Consider the following 23324-nt stretch of genomic DNA (forward strand, 5'->3'; position numbering starts at 1 on the left):
TTTTGGTTTTTTTTTTTTTTAGTTCATAGAACAAGAACTGTAAGCTTTCCCTCAAAGCCTCCAACAGAGATCAGTCAGATGTAGAGTCAGAATATTTTATAGACAGATGCTCCTGCAAACTTCAGCATGCCAGCTACGACATAGCTGGCAACAGTTTTAAATTCTTCTGGAACATGAAATTGTCCTTTCTTTAAATATACCACCTTCCAAGAGCTCTGGAAAGATGCAAGGGTACCAAAAAGATACAGGAGGTGTAAGGTGGGGGAAAGAAGAAGGGAGTGGGTGGTAGCCATGTGAGCTGGCAAACTCTACTGGAAAAGGACCAGCATGCCATCTGCCAATATATTAGGCCAGCACTAGCTGCTTAGATAGAGGACTAGTGTTTGCAGCTATACTGAAGGAATCAGACAAATATGTTTACATGATCTGTTTGGTAATTAGTGTGCTTAGAATGAGGGTTTCTTATAAGGTGCTAAATACATTACTGCAAGGGAGTAATTCTACATGTGGCTTCTGCAAAAATTACTTTCTCTGTATTGTCAGGGAAGTGTTACAGTTCCCTGTATAACAGAAGGGTCTGGATGATGGGAGAACACTCTGAAAGGAAAAGAGCAAAATGACTAATTTCTGTATTCAGCCTTTGTTACTTAATGTAAATGACTAGTTGACTAATCTCCTTTCCAGTTAACGGCCAGGCATAAGTACCTCTGGAAAGCTGAACTTGTAAGTGAAATGAAATGCACATGAGTTAAGTGCTGTATTAACAACAAGGTTAAAAAAAAAAAAAAAGGGAACTGCTAAATGCAAATTATCAAATGCTTAGTGTTTAATCTTTCATGTATTAATTATTGAAATATAGTCTAATACGGGTGTTATTCAAGAAGTAATAACCATTTATCATGTTGCATAACAATGTATTTGTATAACAAATAAAAGCAGCCTCCAAAACGAGACTCTTAATCAATCACATTTCTGTGTTACATTTTGGATCTCTTCTAAACAGTTTTAATAATCTCTTTACATGCAGACCTGCCACAGAAGGCTTTAGGCATAAGTGTTGCCATGAACCACTCAGTGTCAAAGCTGGATAGCTAACCATGTATACTCTTAAATAACACTATAGGCATGGTCAATACATTAAAAGAATACTTCTAAACTGAAAGAAAACCAAATCAAGTAATTTAATATTATTTTTACTAAATAAAACTTTTTTTCATGAAATAATGCAAAAATCTTGTGCATTAATTCAATATAAAAATTAGTCACGCTGATGATGCCCAGCTGAACTAGATATATATGGTAGGTTCAGTCTCAGCTACATTTAAGAATGCTCATAGCTTTCAGTGATACAAAATGCGTGACTCACTTGTTAAGAAGAGGTAGTTACAAGGATTAAACTACATTTAACTCTGAACTAGTGTGAAGAATAATTGAAGTTGTTGATTTTAATGTTTGAGGACCTTAGCCTAGATTTTATCTTGCTTGGAAGATACCTCTTTCTCTGTGCCAGATGCAGCAACAGAGATTGGAAGAAATCTTGTTAATGGGGTCTTGAGTCACAGCCAGAAAAGACAAAATATATAAAAGCTCTACAGAGGTAACTGGAACCTCAGAAAGTTTGTTTTTATGAAAAGTGTGATACCAGAACAACAGTTTCAAAAGTATAGCTACTACTTCTCTGAATTTTAGCGCAAATATTACTCAAAAAAATCAGTCAGTGAGGTAGATTTAGACAACAACATAGGACATAAATTTGCCTTACAGACTTGAATGTCTGATACAGTTAACCTAACCACAGACCTGAAAGAAAAGGACATACACAATGACATTTACCAGTATGAAAGAACAAGCAACATTCAACAAATTGCCACTCAACAAATTGAAGATTTTTTTTTTTCTATGCAGATATTTAATGTCTTGAGCATGTAATACCTAGTGCTTTGGAAAGTAACATATCAAAAGAACAACCACAATGAAATGAGTGATTTCCTGAACTTATTTAAGGGACAGTTAACATTCTGGCCTGGAATGAAATGTTCTCGCAACAGTTTCACTTCTTGCCTGAGATTCAACTGTAAGACACAGATTTTTAATTTTAAGCACCACAGAATAACATATAAATAAATATAGCCATTTAGCTCTTCTTCTAAAGGAAATTATTCCCCACAGGACATTACTGAGAACTTTGTCTAACCTAGTTTCAGACCTTATTGCAGCCTTTCAGTAATGAAAAGGGGCTTACAAGAAAGAAATAGCCTTTTTAGCAGGGCCTGTTGAGATAGGACAAGGTGTAATGGTTTTAAACTAATAGAGGATACATTCAGAACAGATATAAGGAAGACATTTTTTACTATGAGGATTGTGAAACACTGGAGCAGGTTGCCAGAGAGGCAGTAGATGCCTCATACCAGGAAACATTCAAGGTCAGGCTGAATGGGGCTCTGAGCAGCATCTACTTGAAGATGTCCCTGCTCATTGCAGGGCAGTTGGACTAGATGACCATTACACCAGATGTTCATTACAACCCAAACCATTCTGTGCTTCTATGACTAACAAATTAGAAAACTCAATTAATCTATGACACCAGGAATTCTATCATATAATCTCTAGGAGTACATCTTGTGAAACTATATGTTTACATTATTTTTAAATTAGCTAGTATTTGACTTGGTTCAGTTTTTCTGCTACTTTCATACCTAGCTCTCACTCATGAGAAACAAAGGCAGCAACTCTGGATTAAAATCAGCTACACTGTATTTACCATTTATTAATTTTTCAGGCTGAGAGTTAGCTGAGCTGAGATGTTCAAAAGCTGGACTTTGTGCTAGAAACAAGTACATTCCTAGAACACTTCAGTTATCTTCAAAAACTTACAAAAGAAGAAAACAAACACCCCCTGAAAATTTACATCTACTATAGAGAAAGCCTGTGAATAATACAGAATAGAATACCTGAAATGGCTAGCAATTTCCTTTCATGCCCAGACATCACCCAGTTGCAAAGCAATTCATTTGATTACTTTTAGTTCAATATCAGTTGACAGATGAAGTGAATTGAAAAGCTGTCCTTATCCAAATCCTGTGCCAAGCCCCAAACAGGTGGATCAAGCACCAGATTCAGCATTCCTGAAATGGGATGTGAAGGATTGAGAAATATTTGGGTCCCTGAATTTATTGATTTGGAGGGCCAGAAGTTGCCAAAATAAACAAAAGGGCAGGAAGAATATCTTATTTTCTGGGACCTAAATGGATGTCAGCTCATTTAATCTAAACTTGCAGAAGTATCAGATGGTGATTACTCAATTCATTACTCACCCTTGTATTAAGGGATTAAATATCATGTAATTCTTTTGTGGTGACACCCTGTGTGCAGCTGGTATAATTTTTACAGATTTTGTTTTTCAAGAGGGAGCAGGCTGATAGAGCTGTTGTAAATTTATTCTGTGCAGCCAATGTATGAGTTTAAATTTTGCACATGAAAATTTGCAAGAAAATTGGTCATGAATTCCTTTCCTTTAAAATTACAGATGTTTACCATTCCCAGAAGTTTTACTCTAAGTCATCTTCATTTATATTCCCACAAAGACTCTATACTTGGAAATGCTGAGAAAAAAAGAGACTTTTGAGAAGGCCCTTAGACTTTATGGACACTCATACATAAGCTTGAAAATCTAATCTCATTGTTTTTTAATCTTTAGGTGGAGTTAAAAATAAAATAAAAATCATCTTGAGTGTCTTACTCCAGAATGAAATTTGATCTTGCAATTTATCTGTTCCTACAGTGCTTATGAGTAACAGCTGTCCATCTTTCTTCAGGCATAATATGACATTCTACAGAAGTCATGATAAAGCTTCCATGGATTTCATGCTAGTATTCTGGGGTTCAATAACTAGTTTCAGAGAGCCTAAGCAGTCATTTTCTTAACATATCTTCCAGTGTTTGTAAACCTAACATAACTAACGCTTGCAATTCAGAATGCATCTTCAGAGCTGTATTTTGGTTTCTCAGTAAGCTGATATTTTCTTCAGAAGCAAAGACAAACAAATCTTTGTGGATCACACAGCATAACGTGTACAAATACAATAAGAAAGCAGCTAGTTCCAATGAAAGGAATCATGAAATATCAGATAATACAATATAACAAAGTATATGCAGAACTGAAGTTGTACACCTAAGTGTCATTACACAGCGTGTCAAAATTGCCATTGACCTAATGGAAGTTGCATATAATCTGCAGTCATTTCAGGCCCTCTGAATGTTGTAGTATTAGGACAAAGATCTGGGGCAGTATCACGAGCTTTGTAATTTTCTATCAGTTGTAAATGTCAGTGTTGTCACTGCAATAGAAGTGTAAAATAATCTTCAGAATTGTTAGTGCTTTATTTTAACTTATCAAATTTATTTCATAATCAGTATTGCTTATTAATAAGACTTAAATACTTGGGAGTATCCTCATTGCAGAGATTTTAGGCTCTTTAATAATAAAAAACAATACATGTGTTCCTCTCTCATTTTTCAGTTTGTTTTATTCAAAAGTTTCCTAATGCCATGTTTCTGCACGTTTAAGTAGCATTAAAGAAGAAATTTGTAATCTGACAAATGATAAATGTGTTTCTAAACATACCATAGATCTCAGTAAAGACCTATAAGGAACATTAGCTCTGTAGGTACCAACTCTTGAGGTAGAGTTCATGAAGAAGTTGCACACGTAAATTCTGTAATATATTGAAGTTCTTGGAATGGAATTTGCAGCTGTGTAATGGGGCAGGTAGATAGTGCTAGTCATGGAGGAGAAGAGCTATTCTGATCAACAGGAAACACCCAATAGATGTATCTTTCCCTCCTGGACTTGATCATACCTCCAATCTTAAGCTAAACATTTCTGTCACACTACAGTTTAAAACTTAATTAACTTCTTCTTTAATTTCTGTGCATTTGTTCACAAAATAGTTTTTTTCTTTCTGCTGTTAGTTTTTGTTTGCTTGGTTTTGTGTGGGTTTTTTTTGGGTTTCATTTTTTTCTTTCTTTGGTGTTTTTTTCTGTGTGTGTGTGTATTTTGTGTGTGTGTTTGATTGATTGGGTCTTTTTCTTTTTAATATGGGAGGTAAGTTAAAGGTTAACAATCTGAATTTTTGCCCTGGATTCTATACCTCTCTTTTAAAATTCCTTTTGCATTAGAATCTTTGGGCGAGTAACAGTACTGGAACTGAACCCAGAAAATTAAGAGCACACAGGTGCCAGAATGACTGAAAATCCGCTACTAAGCCATAATTCCTTTTGGTTTTGTTTAAGCTCTCCCTGTTTTCTTACACCACAAATCTTGGGTTCCCTGTCATACAGGAACTGCATTAGCTTCAAGAAAAGCCACTAAGCATCTGTGATGCCAGATCCATTGCCCAATACAATTTCACTGAAATAAATAACAATAGTTTCAAAACTGCAATTTTTAACATACAAAGTAAAAGGATGTGCAGTATGATCTTCATGTGACAGGTCACGTCCACCCTGGACAGTGCTCCACTCTGTCCCAATAGAACGCTGTACACCACCATGCTGGAGTCCTTTATTGCACATGGGCTCTGCTTTCACTTATCACCAGGAAAAATGATGATGTCTGGTAAAGCTTCATGCTGTACACAGTCCAGTCAGCACATGCTACACATTCTTAAAATCCACTTGCTGAATGATGTGTCTTCTCACAGGAATCATTCACAGGGGTGACCACTTTGTGCTTAAACATATTTGGAATTCGCAGGTTTGACAACAGAATATTTACTTTATCCAATTTGGGTGTTTCCTCTGTGCATCCACATTGACAGACTTTTAGAAATAGAAATTTTACCTGAAAAACCTTACCTACTTATGGGCTCTCCTGCAACGAATTTATAAAGTAATTTGCTTTGGTTTTCCTTTGAATTGCCTTCTACAGCTTAGATGGTAACCTCTTTAAACACCACTCTTCATCTGGGAATTTGTGCTCTCACTGCTTCTATAGTCTTTCCAACTTTAAGTTGTACTTCCAGCCTTAGGTGAAAGCCAAATATGCATGCCAAGCACTTACTACTTTGATGAACAGAAGCAGTTCTCTGCTTACATGAATGTACATTCTGTTGTCATTAAAAACAAAAAACAAAATAAAACACAACAAAACCACAAATGTGGTGGAAGGAAGCTTAGAATTACTAGGTGATTTTTAGAAAAGAGAAATTACCCCAGATTTGTTATGTTCAAGGACAAAAACAACAGAAAACCCAAACCCAAACCCAAAAAAAAACTTCTTGCTGATACTGTACTTAATTTCAGTTCCTAACTTCTTTGTCAACAATATGGAAAAGACACAGCCAGCTGTAATCACAGACAATGATGAGTAATTTCAATGTTAATATAATTAACTTTACCTCTTAGTGTTTTATCCTTTGAATACTTTTGAAACAGTGGGCCACCAGCAATTAATAGACCACCATTTGAAAACCATACTATGATCTTATGCTAAAGGGAATTAATACTGAGATAGTATTTAAAGTACAGTAAGAAGTACAGTATTTGCTGCTCCTGGCTTTTCATTTCATTAAATTCCAAACTTACAGTGAATAATAGCATATCAAAGCACTCTCCAGTTGCTTAAAGAATGAGTAGCAAAAAAGAAGTTTAGGTAAGAAATGGTAAGCTCTCACTTTTCGAGTCCCCATTTCACATTGGAAATATTCTAAATGTGCTGGAAGGGCTTAAATGCTTTCTCTCTATAGACTGAACTCATGCTGTTAAACTCAAAACCAATTTTGCATTGACTTTAATCAGAGCAAGATCAAACACCTACTCTTCCTTCAGACCTACTTTCAGCAGAAAAGATTCAGCCAACTGGAATAAAATAAAAGCATGATGTAAGAGGTTCCCTGAAAGAGCCTTTAATGTTAGTTGTACCCATAATGGAACAGTGTTAAAAAGGTGTTTGCCTTTGACACAAAGCTATATTTCATAACCCATAGCTGCAATGAGTATTGTGCTGCACATGTCAGGGGCCTTCATCTAAGTAGTGAAGTATCTTTGCTACAAGCAGGCACCCATTGCTCCCACCTTCTCCCACCATGGCAGTATCTAATTTTTGTCCCACTAGCCTTTGCTTTCTGTTACCGTAACACTGATAAAAGCTATTCTGTTACACGCTGCATACAAATGCCTGGTTTTCTGTACTATAAGCATCTGGAGGCTGGAATTACATGGCATAATGGGTATGGGCACTGTGAGACTCACAGAAAATCTGGGTTCTGTTATCAGACCCATTAGAGAATGTCTGGGGCACTTTGCTCACTTTCTTAACTGATCTCAGCATACTAGCTTTTACATGAATAACAATATATATAATAATAACTTATACACATGGCTATATATAGATAACATTATAGCTGAAAACTGTCTTTGTTTTAGCTTTTTTCTTTCCCCCCACTTAAATCTGTTAGTAAGATGGCAGAGGAAAATTTACACCACATAACATTAATTTCTTAATTTCATTGCTAACATTCAGTTTAACTACAGTATTAATTAATCAAGAGCATTTTAAATTGTTCTTTTTAACAGAAAGGAGATAATGAAATTTTGTGAAAAACGTGAACTGTCCAACACTAATTTGGACATTGCAGTGAGTATAAATAATATATTCTTATACGCATCATTTTGTGTTATATGAATTCATTTTTGGCCTTTTACCTTTCACCTATGACATGATTTAATCACTTGCCTCCTTGAAATCAGCAGCAGTGAAGGATGTCAGAGTAACAGGAGTAGTGGCTGGACCCTTGTCAGAAATTCCATCTTAACTATCAGTTTTTGCTGTACATTTTTTTTCATTTGATATTTCCAACTTTGTAAAATTATAGTATAAGGTAACAAGCAAAGCTCTGTTAAGCATACTAATGCTTCCCTCCCAGTAGCAAAGCTTAATATAATGTCATATGATACAGCAAAAGGCTGGAGAATGAGGAATAAATAAAACAGAAAAACTGAACTGAGATGTCAGTTTGGCATGTAATCAAAGCTGTTGACTTCTAACCACTGCAGCTGCCTAGGATTTGGTTAACCTCTCATTGATTTCCCCAAATAGGATTTCATCTAAAGCACCAAATTAAAAACTGAGACTGAGGGCCTGTTCTGTAAATTGAAAAGTGTACAAATGAACTGCTAGCAAATATACTTGGCAGCTTTAATCTTTGTAAAGCCTCCGATTCTGAACTTAACAGAAGTTGGTTGTGGTTAGGTTGTTTTTTGGGAGGAGAGGAAACAGGATTACGAACCAAAATGGAATGATTTATTTTACTCTATGTTAAGGAAGTATTTAGTGAATGTAGTTATTAATAAATTTTCTGACAATGGAATGGCATAACAAAAAAAAAGAAAGAAAAGAAAAACAGCACAGTGAAGATCATCTGAAGAAGAAAAAAAGGGGAGAAAACCAAAACAAAGCAAAAGAAACCCTCATATAATAAATCCCTGTGATCTGCAGCACACTGTCATGCTGAAGAACATGCAGTAACAGCCATTTCATTTTGTGCTGTTTCCTCATTGCTACATTGATGTACCCAAGTGTATATACCCAGTCTTCTAAAGGAATACCCAGGATGTGAGCATTTATAGTGTCGCAATATATAAGAAATATGACAGCTCAAAATGAAACTGTACTAAACCCAGAAAACTGATTTAAAAGAATCAGCACTGTTGAAACATTTCAGGAGAAAATACTTTCCATTGCTTTCCTACAAAGATCACTGACTGCTTACCCACTCTCATCCCTATCCATGAAGCCTCATTAGTTCTAAACTAGAAACAATTAATCTGATATATCGTGCATGCAAAAATATTTGAAACCTCTTTCTTATTCATACTTTGGATCCTCAGAGGTCACTAAATTCACTACAAATATTTCATCCTACTATGTTCAAATCAGGTGAATCATCACAAATAAGGAAATTTTCTTTAAACTATTATGTAATGTCTGTGAATCTCACCCTGATGAAGGGAATAGTAACAGAGCTTTTACCCAGAACAGACTAAATTTCTATAGATGAGAGGAATCACTAGCACATATTTGGTCAACTTTCAGTTCAGTTAGATAGAGTGGGCAAAATACAGAAACATTATGAAGGTCTATGGCAAATGTCCTCTGCCTTTAATTAGGATAAACATATTCTTATCTATGCTTCTTCAGTCATTAACAAAGATGGTGCTGAATTACATTTTATGTATTACTTCCGTTTATCCCCACACGACACTCATGCTAGCCTATCTTGACATTTCATGTCCTAGTTCAATTTCTGCATTTGAAAGCTTATCAAATTCTGTCCTCAGTGACAGTCACATGAACTGTTTTCTTATAGGTCTTGCTGAGAACATGGTCTGATATCATATGGCACAAAAAAGACGGATAAAAAATGCAGCACTTCAATATCTGTTAGCAGAGTTTTACCAAGTTTCTTTAACAATTTTACTGGATATAATTTGGAAAAAAACAACAACAAATGCAAACAATCAAATAAACAAAAAAAAAAAAACACCCACAAATCAAAACAAAAAAAAAAGGATGAATTTTTAGACTGGTCCTTCAACTCTAGGCTTGGACACCTCAAGTTAGGCATCCACAATATAGGTGTTTAAGTTCCACTTGAGGCAGTGAAGCACTAAGACTTCATTCAGTTGTCTAAACATGGAGTCCACTAATATTTATGGTACTATAAAGAATGCTACAGCCTCTCCAATATAGTAGACTACCCATTTAGAAGCACATAAGATCGGATACCTAAGAAACAGCGTATCAGGTAAATATCAACAGAAAAAAAAATTGTGACACTATAATTTTCAACCAAAGGAAATGCACCTCTCTCCCCCCCCAAAAAAAACAATAAACAGAATAAAATTAACGTTATGAATCACAATTGTACCTTTTTCTATCCTACTCCACCTCTGCATTTAACAGTAGATCATAAAACCTTTCAATTATGGAACATAATGGGTTTTTTTATTCTCTCCTCCTTCGAGGGAAAATGCAACTAAAAGCATTTCCTTCAGTATGAAATGTAAATTTCTTTTAATAGGCATAGGACAGATGAATAAAACTTGTGAAAAACTGTTCTCATGCATATTTCCTCACCTCTGTCACCCACAATGATAATTATTGGTTTAAGAAAACAAAATAACCTAAGCAATGCTATACAAACAGGAATGTCCAAGAGACTTCTCATACAAATATACTATCAGAAAAAAAAAAACCCATACCACTTGGATAATCTCTATGGAACCCTTTTTAACAAAGAACGACTGGCATCTTAGTAACATTAAATAATAGATATATCTTCCTTAAAATACTCAGATACATGAAGGCGATATTTTCCTTTTTTTTTTTCCCCAAGAAAAACAGCTTTTAAATGAAATGAATTTGTGGGAGTATTTAAAATGTCTTTTCTGATAGCATAATTCAGTACTATGGTTCAAATGTGTTTATAATAATATATGCTGATGATTCTTAAAATTTATTTTATGTATGATTATAGTTCTGGAAGAAAAGAACATGAAAATTGTTGTATCTCTTTAACTCCTGTGTTTTGAATCCCTATACAGGACCAGCTTTTCCAAAATGTTACAACATATTCTTTACAAAAGAGAAGAAACCATCACCATCAAACTGGCCAGGCATATATAAGACTGCTTTCTGTTTCACACTTCAGTGATATTTAAAAAAAAAAACAAAAAACAAAAACACATGGTAGCATTTGAAAAATCAGACTGAAAGACAAGAGTGCCAATAAAGTATGTAGGAGATAAAAAGCTAAAGACAATACTCCCAAAGAAAAATATAATTATTCAGTACTTTTAGAAGTTTCTTACATTCTCCTCTTTCTCTTGCTGTGAAGAAACTCATAGCAATATATACAAAGAATTTGTTCTCTTCATGAACTTGATTACAATATTTAAGCATAGTCACACACTAAATACAAGCACAGATATTTTGTACGTACATGTTAAACATATATTAAACATATGTATGAAAATATTTTTATGTCATGGTATGTTTAATAAGGTGGGGCAAGACCAGCCTTGCAGAGAAGCTTGCTAATCTAGTGAAAGGGGCTTTCAACATCTGGAGATGGCAGACAAAAGATCTGAGACTTAGAGGAGGGATAAGAGAAAGTGATAAAGTTCCCAGGAGCAAGCATGACACACAGGTAATGTCCCTTGCAAATATAACATAGCTGGGGGTGCAAGTGAGGAGGAGAGGTTGTGCTGTATGGAAAAAGACAGTTTGATTTCATGGAGCTTTGTACTGGAAGAGGTGACCAATGAGTCCAGAGCAGATGGGTCAAGATCAGGGTGGGTGCGCTGATGAGTACCTGATAAAGACTGACTGATCAAGAAGAGGAAATGAAGCCTCCTTTAGAAAACCAGGGAAAGCCTCACAGTCACAAGGATGTTTCTCAGGTTGGAATGAATAACCCCAACATCTTCTAGAAGGGCAAAATGGTGCAGTAGAAAAATTGCAAGAGATTTCTGTGAAGCATCAAGAAACAATTTATTTGATGAAGCTGTACAGGTGACTGACAAACTGACTAGAGGAGATACTCAGCTGGACCTATTTGCCCCCCACCCCCCAATAAAATTAAATTATAATAATAACTAAAAACACCCAAACTGGACTTATGAGAGGCAAATTTAAACTTTCTCAGAGATTTGCTTGGTGGGGGCTAATGGGAGACTACTCTGGAGGGTAAAGGAGCTCAGAAGAGCCAACTGATCATCAGTGATAACTTCTTCAAAGTTCAGGAAAAGTCCACTATGATGCACAGGAAGTCAAAGAGGCACAGCATAAGCTCAGCATGATAACTGAGAAATCCTGACTGAGCTCAGATAAAATACAAAAGCCAGTACTCTCTTGGAATTGATACTAGTGAGGACTGTGAAGCATAAAAAGAAAGTTACACTGTCAGCAAAAGGAAGAAGAAGGAAAATGTGGGATCATCACTCAAGGTTGTAGGAAATCTAGTGTCAAAAGTAATGGAAAAAATCTGAGGTACTAGATGCCTTCTTTGCCTCAGCTTCTACTGGTAAGGATTGCCTCAAGCCTTCCAAGTCCTCTGAGCCTATGCCAGGATCTGTGAGTCTGAAGAATTACCCACAGCAGATCAAGGTAGAAACCAGTTAAGTTAATTGAACATAGAACAAGATGGGATGCCTCCAACAGTGCCGAGGAAGCCAGACAATGTCATTGCAAGGACATTGCCTATGGTCTTACAAAGGTCTGAGTGATTGAGGTATGTTTCTGATGACTGGAAAAATTGCCCATTTTTGAAGAGAAGAAGGATCACTGCAGGAACTGCAGGCCAGTCCGGCAAACCTCACTACTCAGCAAATCCATCTGGAAGTCACATCTAGGCACATACAGTAGTAGAAGACTGGACACAGCCTCACAGGCTGGAGAGTATCAAGTAGACCCCTGAGAGCATGTGCTCACCGTCAACATGCAAAAGTTATTGCAGTTTTAGCCACTTAATGGGAGGGTCTGGATGATATGGAGCCAGACTTTTTTTGCACAGTGATAGGATGAGAAGCAACAGAGGCAAGTTGCACCAAGGAAAATTCTAATTTGGTACAAAGGAAAATATTATGACAAGGATAATCAAACACTAGAACAGGCTGCCCACTGAGGCCATAGCAAGCCCTGGACATAGCCTTGGAGATATTCAAAACTTGTTTGGTCAAGGCCCTGAAAAAAATTAGCCTTTTTCGTGTAAGACATCATTGTATCAAATGGCCTCTGTAGGTCCATTCCAACTTTGATTAGTCCATGCTAATAGAACAGTAGTCTATGCATATAGCAAAAGTATTAAGAATAATCACATGTCTAACTTTAATAGATTTAGTACTTCTCATTTTTATACAATATTTCAGTGGATCATAAATCATTTTTGTGTAATACACAAAAAAGATAATCACACATCAAAGCTAATCTATTTACACCTTGCACATTCTAATATTAGAACTATTTTTAACTACTTAAACTGTTCTGATGATGCTATTAGAAATAGCATCAGATAAATTATTTGACAGAGAAAGTATAAAATTAGTTGACTTTGTAATAACATAAAAAACCTCCTCCTAGGTATATGAGCTTAATTTCCACAAAAATAAACAAACAAATCCTAAGAAAAACCACAACAAACAACAATGATGACAAACAATTAAAAACCACATCAACTCCTCCCTCTGCTCTCTCTTGCATTGGCTTCATTAAGGTCACACAGAAAGTACAAGTAGTAGTTTCAGATTATTCCTTCAGAGTAGATGGTTATCAAGTTAGAGGCAAATCTATTTGCAGGAAACAACTGACAACCCCATATTAACCCAGCACGTCTTATAAAGGGATTGCTGAAATACAGAAAGTGTATGGAATTCTGAGAAAGAGGAAAAAGTTCAGGAAACTTGAGTCAAACCCATATTGTACTGTCTTCCTTCACAGTGAAAATCCTCAATTGAAGGATATTTTCAGAACACAGATTGGGAAACCACAATAAAATTTGATTGCAAGGGTGTTCTTTTCTAATTGTGGTTATGACATTCAAATTAGCACCAACTGTTTGATTACTCAACTCTTTTCCTCCTCCATGATGGATAAATATTTAATGAGAATAATCTACACTGTGACTTAGAACAGTGTAAACTTAATTTCTCCTTTTTTTTTTTTTCAAGTCCCTGAGAAACCAGGTATAATCTAAGGAGTTACAGAATAACTGGCTTTCCTCCAGATCTCTTTATAAGTACTCACCAGAAAGCTAATATTTATTTAGATATACCTAAAGGAACTTTGCTATCCCAGGAGAAATCCTGCTGAACTTTACACAAGGCAACCATATCTAGAGTCAAGAACAGTACAGAATAAGTGTGATTTTTGATTTAAGCTGGGTCTCAGATATAGTTGCAGATGCAATCCCTCAAAGCCTAAGTCTGCCTGACTCAGATGTACTGATAACAACCTCTCTATCAGTAGCACTAGCACTAGAAGAAACACATGAGACTCCTTTCAAAACTAGATAGGAAATCCACACAGGGGACGATTACATTATTTCTGCTAAGAAAATATGCCTCAAAAATATCTTAAGAAATCCAGCAGCCATCAAAGCTGTTATTAACCTATGACTTCTCTTTAGTTCTATATTTAATTACTGAATATTTTGTTATCAGCAAGAGGAAGAAAATTCTATTAAAACCATATAACCCTTCTAGTGTAAGAACTAGGGTAGATTCCAAACAAAGAGGGAAAAAAAAACCCAAACCCAAATAAACAAACCCCCAAACCAAAACTAAAAACAAAGCAAAACAAACATGCAAAAACCCCAAAACACAAAAAAACCCCACCAAACAACTAAACCCCCACTCTTTAAATATTAATATATTACTTAAATATAAAATTTCATGACTGGTGGTCTTTTCTCTGACATAGTATATACAGAGAGTGAGATAGAGAGCTATAGGTTTGAGGAACATCTTCTTTTATTCCCAAAGAATGGAAGCATTATATGGTTTAAGAGAGAAAGAAAAACAGGAATATATTGAAGTACTGACAGACAGCAGCATCCTGCTTCCAATGGCAGATTCTTAGCAAATGTCTTTATCTGGAGACAAAAAGTTGCACTCTTTACACAAGATTATGATTTGCACTAGATGCCAAAACAAGGTTGAGAGAGAACATCTAGATTTACAGTCCCATATGACCCATTAGACCTGTCATAACACTCAGACAGACACTAGAATACTTTTTCTTTACACCTCAAAAGAAAAGAGCAGGCAAAGAGGATAATAGGTAAAAGCAGTCTGGAGGCACAGTCCCTCATAACGACAGAGAGACTTGTCCTAGTAATTTCAATTAATACAGTGCATATACTTTGAATTTCATACTCAAGTTACTAAAATGTAGGTGAACTAGTTGATTAATGTATTGGACTGTTGTATAATGAAACAAGAGTGAATCTATCTTCACCCCGGTAGGGCACTTGTTTTTCCATATGATGCTTCATGTGCTTCTGCTGTGCATCTGTCTCATAGAAAACATTAGATGGTTATATTGACTATCAATTACAGGCTGGAACAAGTCTGACTTCAATTACAGCAGGAGAGGAAAACAGCTGGGATCCCTAAGGGGAGGCACAGGCACCAAGGGGGTGAATCAAAAATCAGAATGGTACATTGCATGCTACTAATTAGGGAGAAAAATGAAGTCAAGATATATTTGTAAACATTTATTTTCATAAAAACCTGAAGTTGCTCAGTTTCACTTCAACTACACATGAGAAAGTAGTACCTCATTGACCAGAATCTATTTTTATTCATTTGAAAATGAGCTGCTTCACAAACAATTTTAATGATGATTCTAAACTAAAAAGTGGCTTACTTTTGAAAACAAAGTCATAATAAAATCTAATTACAAAAAAGATCAGTGTTTGTCCAACATCTCTGAACTAGATCCAAGTTAAGAGACTTCATATATCAGCTAATAGGCCCACAGAATTATGATCAGCACAAAATACATATTATGAAAACTTCTGCCAGGATTAATAACAATATCTATATATGCAGAATCCAAAACATAAAATGTACAGAGCTTTCCTGTTCCCAGGATCCTGACTGAAGCAATATTTTTTTTTTTTACACAAGAAAAATATTCCTGCCCTTATCTACTGTTTGAAAATGTCTTCGCATGGCAAGATTTTGGTAGCAGGGGAGCTACAGGAGTGGCTTCTGCAAGAAGCTGCTAGAAGCTTTCACTAGGTCTGGCAGTGCCAGTGCCAGCCAGATCCAAAAGGGACTGCACCGCTGTCCAAGGCCAAAACCATCAGCGACTGTGGTACCACCTCTGGGATAATGTATTTAAGAAAAGAAAGAAACTTATTGCACAGGAGCAACTGCACCCAGAGAAAAGACTGATAACATGATAGAAACAGTTCTGCAGACACCAGGGTCAGTGAAGAAGGAGGGTAGGAGATGCTCCAGCTGCCAGAGCAGAGATTCCCCTGCAGCCTGTGGTGCAGACCATGGTGAGGCAGCTGTGCCCCTGCAGCCCATGGAGATTCATGGTGGAGCAGATACCCACCTGCAGCCCATGGAGGACCCATGCCTTTGCAGAAGCATGCCTGAAAGAGGCTGTGACCCTATAGGAAGCCCACACTGGAGCAGGTTCCTGGCAAGACCTATGGCTCCATGGAGAGAGAAGCCCACAATGGAACAAGTTTGCTGGTGGGTCTTGTGATCCTATTGGGGACTCACACTGGAGCAGCCTGTTCCTAAGGAACTGCATCCATGGAAGGGACCCACACTGAAGCAGGGTAAGAGTGTGAGGCCCCCCCCCCGGAGGAAAGAGCAGCACAGACGTCACGTGATGAACTGACAACAATCCTCCCTCCTTATCCCCCTTTGCTGCTTTAGGGAGGAGGAAGAGAAATCAGGAGTAAAGTTAGGTCCAATTAGGTTCAAGAAGGGAGGGGTGGGAGAATGCAGTTTTAAAATTTGGGTTTATTTCTCATTATCCTACTCTGATTTGATTGGTAATAAATTAAACTAATTTCCCCAATAATGTCCCTGTGATGGTAATTGCTGAGTGATCTCCCTGTCCTTATCTTAACCCTCAAGCCTTTTGTTATATTTTCTTTCCTTGTCCAGTTTAGGAGGAGAAGTGATAGAGTTGCTTTGGTGAGCACCTGGCATCTAGCCAGGGTCAACCTACAACAGAAAACCAAGTCATTTGTATGAAACACACTCAGATGAGATACTTGAGTACTATCAGATTCTTCCAGTTAACCTTAGACCACTTCCTGCATCTCTGCATCTTTCCTGCCTCGAAGAAGGATTCTGTTACTTTAGGACAAGCTCAGTCATAAACTTCATTCTCGCAATATATCCTTCACAAATCTGCCTCATGCTTTTGATTATTCCAGGCAGTTTTTCTCCTTCTTATATATGCATATTCCCAGATTTGTTTGTTCATGTGTTAGGGTGGGAGGGGGTGTTTCCACCCCAGAGGAACAGATGCTAATGTTATTGATGCCAAAGTACCATTATAGTCCTAGAAGGGATCATTTTGATCACACATCACGAGATAGAGTCTAACCAAAAGCATTGTTCAGATAAATGGGACCATGACATCTGCCCATATGCAAATAACTAAATTAACCTGGTATGAGATGGAAAACAAAGCTGCACTAGCTGAACTCCATCATGTAATTGTTGTTGGCTTCACACTTCTGTAACACATGTGGGCTGGGAAACCACAGCACTAGAAACCTCAATGTTGTAAAATAGATTTCTTAAAAGATAAATTGCTATTCACGTGCTGCCATCCCTCCTACATGCTCCATTTCAGATTATTCATCACTGAGTGCTGTGTTTCCATTTCTCCATCCATCCCACCCCAGACCAGTTCCCACACAAAATCGTGCTGGCTGATCTGCTGCTTAATCAGGTACACCAGACACTTACATAAATACTTCTGCATCTAATCTTTAGGTCCAGTTACAACCAGCATAAAAAGCGATGACTAAAATTTAACTATGAGAAACAGAAAATCCATTAGATCTGAAACTTGTTTTTAGGAAAGTTTTCTAGATTCTATTACGTACCATGTTAATGGAAACTTGTTTTGCCAAGAATCCTTTAGAAAGAGATTGTAATTGCTATCTAGATAAGCAAAGTACTCACAGGTAATTCAACTGTTTTTTAAAAACCAAGAAAACAAAGTATCTTTATTCACGCTCAACAAAACATTGCAAAATCAGCAGCCTTCATTCATTCTACAGACCATCAACATCACTTAGTTATTGCTCACACTGTGAAGATCTATTAATACTAAAGTGATAAAAATAAACCATTCAAAATGCTTTCCATAAGTAAAAGGTTAGAGGATTTTTTCAAAGCCTAATATTCACAGGCATGGAAAAGAAGCTTTAATTAAACTAATGATCCAGGCTGCTGTTGTCAGCTAGAAAAAAAGCCCAAAGTTTTCTATGCCCAGTATCATCTTGTAGAGAAAGCAGAATAAATCTTCATCTTTTTTAAAACCTAAAACAGGTATGGGGAATCCTGTACCCATTTATTTAATTCTTTTGAAGTACTGCACCTAGCTGAAAAGATTTTGTCTGATAAAGAGCAACAGTTCTTAGGGAAAAGCTGAGAGAGTTCCATCAAATCTTCTAGAAAGTAGCTTAAAAGTCTGGAACTTTCTTCCTGCTTAGTTACTTTAGAAATTGCTTTCTAGCAATTAACATCCAACTTCCATGGAAACGATTTCCCTAACACCTGTAACTCTTGAAGACTAGCTTTTACAACATAAGGTATAGAATAATATACCTTCCCTCAAAAAAAATTGACTTGACCATGAAGCATTACATATGTATTATTCTTAGAGCTTTAAATAAAAGTGCATCAGAAGTCTTTATTTTGTAATTAATATCTAATGAAATATTAGATGTGACAGCTTCTGCTAAAACATTACGTTCTAGTACTGATACAAAAAAAAAAGATCCCACCCAAAACCGAGCTAAGAGTTGAAGATCATGTTTGGGCTCATACAGTACTCCACTGCCTGAATCCAGTGTGGTCTGATCATTCTCCATTACCTTAAATAATAACTTATATAGACACCTGAATTTCTAGTGAATGGAACAGAACAAAATAGAGTAGAGGAGAGTAGAGTAAAGGTGGAGTAGAGGTAGAGAAGAGTGGAATAAAGTGGAATGGAAGGGAAATAGACTACTCAGTAAGTAGCTATGAAATACAGTTTTAAATGTAAAGTTTGATACTGAAAACTCCTGTTTCCAGGAATTTGCTTCTGATGTAGTTTAAAGCAAGTGGCAAAGAATGCTTAGTTTTGAGGGAAGCCTTATAAAGGTAACAACATTTTAGTGTAGTCTTGCAGTTTGGATAGTTGAGCAAAAGTAACTAAATATATCCTAAGATGCAACTAAATTTAAATTGAATTTATTACTTTTAACCTTTAAAAGCCTTGGAAGTTTTGAACTTCTACATTAAGTTTTCTGTTATTAATTTTGGAGAGACTCTATTCAAAAAGCACAGAGGGTGGACAGTCCTTTATTTCACACCAAAAATAAAGCATTGAAACCAATCGATTAGAGTTCTGCAACAAGAAAAAGCTATGCATCTAAACAGAATATGGCTTCTCCTTACTGCAGAGCTTTAGAAACTGAGATATTGAATCCTGGCTCTTTTCTGATTACTGCCTCTGAAAGTGGAGGACAGACAGCATCTGCCAGGTTAATTTTCTGAGAAGTCCACATGGTGCTCAAAAGGAGATTGTTATTTTCCTTGGCTTACTGTGTTGGAGTCCAGAGCAAGCACTAAACAAGACTAACAAGAAGGTACCTGGAGAAAGATATTATTCAGTAGGCCCAGCTGTGAACCATGAATTTCTCTGATGGACAATAGCTAGCCACTTGTTTGTCTGAGTAAAGATAAAAGATCTTATTATAACCTTCCGCTGGGCAGTTCTCTCTTCCCCCATCAGATGTTACCACTCACTTCCAGTGCATTACAGGCATCACTTCAACTTCACGCCAGTGTGACAATATTGAAAAGAATGAAAACACACTTGCATAAATTTGTAGTAATGCACTTCTTAAGAGCCCTGTAGGAGTTTTGCCCATTGAATTTAACAACAGCAGGGCCCAAATACCTGTCTTAATATTACATGTTTATTTTATTTATTTCAGTGGATCTGGTATCTTACCACCCATGGTTTGTCAGGTACCCAAATCTCCCACAAGTACTTCGGCATATCTCCAAAATTCAGTGCCTAAAAAGCAATAATATTTAAATAAAAAAGATGTGTAATTCTTACTAGAGATCTTCAGATAACCCACCTCCCCAGTGGCCCAATATTGGTAATATAGAAAGCAAAATGTGCACAAATTTTTGCTGAAGACAGATAAATAACTTTTTAAGAGGGTTCACCAACTTCAGAGGCCATAGCCTTGTGTTACCAAATATATGCATGGCAACATTTAGAATGCTACATGAAGCATCAATTTGTTTTCTGAAGGCTGACTGTACAACATTTTGCTGCAGCCAGGCAACAGAATTTCAGATGTGTTTTTATTGTTCTGTTTAGGGAACTACCAAGTGAAATTGCTGTCTCATAACAAGAATTTATTTTTTTTTTTTTTAGTTTAATGCACTATTAGGTTTTTTATTTAGGTATTATTAATCAACTCTGAGACTCTAAAAAGCAAAACCAGCAAATCCTCAAAACTGCAATAAAAACTGTGTTTAATGTGGGAGCATTAATAGATATTCATGCTCTTTTACTAACTGCTGAATATAAATAGAACTATGTACTTCCAGTTCTCTCCTAAGTATAATACTCAGATATCCCAAAATACCATTTCTCCAAGGACTTGACTCATAAGGATCCTGTGTTTATGTGACTGTAAGAGTACTATGGAGGGAAAGTTCAGTAGGTTATCAAGTTTGCAGAACCTTCAAAACTGCCTATTCCTAGAGAATCTGAACTTGTTATCCAACCAGACAGCAGAATAGCACTGCAACAATTCTGAACAACCTAAGCCAGCAAGACATGCATTTGGAAGGACAGTCAGATATTCAGGTATCAACCCAGCACCAGGCCTTTGTACTGTTCTATTTTATTTGAGAAAAGAAAGCTTCTCAGAGACAGAAAATTACATTAAGAGGAATGTTTCTGGAAAGTCAGACAATTTCAAATCCATTCTCTGTAGAGTAATATGCCCAAATTGCAAACAAGCACTCTATGCACCATATCCAGAAAGAACATTACTATTCTATATGGAGTGGTTTATCCACTCGTTTACCACCGCATGGTGAGCAAAATCCTCAGAAAACCTCACATCACATGTGAGTACTTTTACTCACAATGGAAAACACGTTTCTTTCAAAATACCCCCAACAGGTAAGTTAGATATCTCACACAAGTTCTGTGTTCTTGGAGAATTATTCCACAGTTCTGACAGCTTTTTCAACAAATCCCCTTGAAAGCAAAAAGTCATCTAAAGTATTTTATCTACCAAAAATATTCTCCTCTGGTATCCAAAGTTACATTTCCAACTAACTTCAGGAAGTCCCTTCTTTGTCATCTAAAATTCATTTAAAAAAAGAAAAAAACCCAGACCAACATGCTTTACACTAGTACTTGGTCTTACACGCTAAATGAAAAGGCACTTCAAAAATCCATGGAGATTGATAGGTATAGCTTAACAGAAAGGTAAAAGCCACTGAAAATGCTCATTTTTAAATTTGCCTGTATCTCCTCTGATATCTTACATATGATTGTTTTCCTCATTTACATGAGTACGAAAGAAGAGCAATACACCCAAAGGCAATAGAATTAAACTGGTAAAAAAGCAAAGGAGTCCCTGTGGATCATGCTCTCTTTAGGATGTATACTGCACAATTTTATCCACTTTGATAAAGTGATGGGTTTTTAAAGGTAGACTCCATATCACCAAGTATGTTCTTATTTGTTAGAAAATCGCCTTTGCAAAAATAAGTCACTTTTACAGAAATAATAAGTATTGTTTCCTGAAAATAATTGGAAAGGAATCACAGGAGCAATTTCAATAACAACAAACAATGAATATTTCCCACATCATATTCGTTAGTTTAAAGCTTAGGGAGACTGTCAAAGTAAAATGATTGAGCAGAAATAAAATCTCATTCATATAACAATTGCAGATTGAAAACACAAATACATGGCATCATTAAATGCAATGCCTTTTTTCTACATAGCTTCTTTCTCAAAAATCAGACTACTGCCACATCAGAGGGGAAATTCGTCCTTCCCACTTTCGCTTCCTTTTGGAAATGGTTAAGAGCATTATGTACTGCAAGGCAAGCAAGGAGAACCAGGGAAGCAACATTCACAACAGCCTCTCTGGCTGCCCATCCTTCTATAGCTTCCCTATACCCACCAGCACATGGTAGAAAGTTGCAAAGAAAGTGGCTCCTGCTCTCAGTCTTACAACCGGTGGCAATTTCAGCTGGAATTAAAATTGGAAAATACTCTTCTCTCAAATAATTACAGCTAGAGGCTGAGGCAAAAAAGATTTTGATGAGGGTGGGTTGGGGGAGGAAGAAAATAAAGTAGCTGTAAGGAACGAGTAACATGAAATGTATTTTTAAGTATTACAAAGAATGGTTTGAAGTCCTAACAGGAGATAAGCGCCTTGTCCCTGAGGTCAGTGTAGAAAGTACTCTGATGAGTTGATGACCTAAATTCATGATTCCTGAAATGGCTCATTACTGCCATGGATTTAAAATTCAGGGTTGGATTCAAGAGGTCTTAAAGTATATATAGCTTCTTCCCCAAAATGTGTTCAAAAGTCAACTTAATTTAAAGTATTGTAAAACATGCAAGATTTGTTTCTGCAAAATTTAGTACAGTTCCGCCTTTTTCTTTCCAACTGTTCTTCTATTTCATGAGCTGACATCAGCAAAACCCTTCAACCAAAATGCACACTGGCTTTTTATTTCATTTATCATCCAACATTTACAAACAAAAATATGGGAATATCTAGAGCTAAACAGTTTGGATGGAGGAGGGAAATGACAAAGTCAGCATCATAGCTGAGATTGCAATCCAACAGCAAGGAATATAACACTGAAAAAACTTGCCAATTGCTTTTTCCCAATAAAATGAACAGATAGAACCACAGACCTCTAAGTGTAATGAAAACAACCTACTGTGTCATCACTTTATGCAAGAAAGGGAGAGAGATTAGCCTAAAACTCCTACAATAATATGGATTTTTTTTCAGCTGACAAAAGCAGTACCATATAAAATCATTTCTGTGCTTTATTTCTAATTACCTTCTATCCTTTAATGAACAAGAAAGCACTTGATCTTGAAAGTCCTTGTGCAGTCAAAACTCCCACTAAAATTAATGGGACGTTTTTCCCAGCCTAAGAGCTGTAAGATCAGTCCTCAAACTTAGCTCTTTGTAAGCTTCTTCCATTAATCAAACTCCTTCATTTTTTTGCTCTCCTTTCCTGCTAGATTCATATATTAAAAAACATAGACACCAGAAATCATAAACCTGCCTGTGAAAGAAAGCCTCTGTACTCTGTCATCCTCAAAAGCTTAGCTTAATTTCACAAGTAAAAACCTGATTCTGAAGAACTTTGGTTACCTGGACTCCTAATACTTAATTTTGGCCTTTTTCAAAAAGATATGTTGCATAGTGCCTATGGAAGTTAAGCTGCCTGAATTACACAACTGAAATGTGTGTATGCAAACTTTCTAATCAGGC

General features: G+C 36.4%; 1 protein-coding gene across 5 annotated transcripts in view; it reads right to left on the minus strand.

The window, feature by feature from the left end:
- Window positions 1-23324, minus strand: part of PCDH9 (protocadherin 9) — a 699618-nt gene that overhangs the window by 372770 nt on the left and 303524 nt on the right. The window contains exon 2 of one of the 5 annotated variants that reach the window (XM_031048075.2): window positions 19772-19837. The exons of the other annotated variants lie outside the window; for them this stretch is intronic. Coding sequence (XP_030903935.2) covers window positions 19772-19837 — 66 coding nt within the window. The remainder of the gene's footprint in view (window positions 1-19771; window positions 19838-23324) is intronic. 5 annotated transcript variants of the gene reach the window in all.

Source organism: Melopsittacus undulatus, chromosome 2, assembly GCF_012275295.1.
Source record: "Melopsittacus undulatus isolate bMelUnd1 chromosome 2, bMelUnd1.mat.Z, whole genome shotgun sequence".
Classification (NCBI taxonomy): Eukaryota; Metazoa; Chordata; class Aves; order Psittaciformes; family Psittaculidae; genus Melopsittacus; species Melopsittacus undulatus.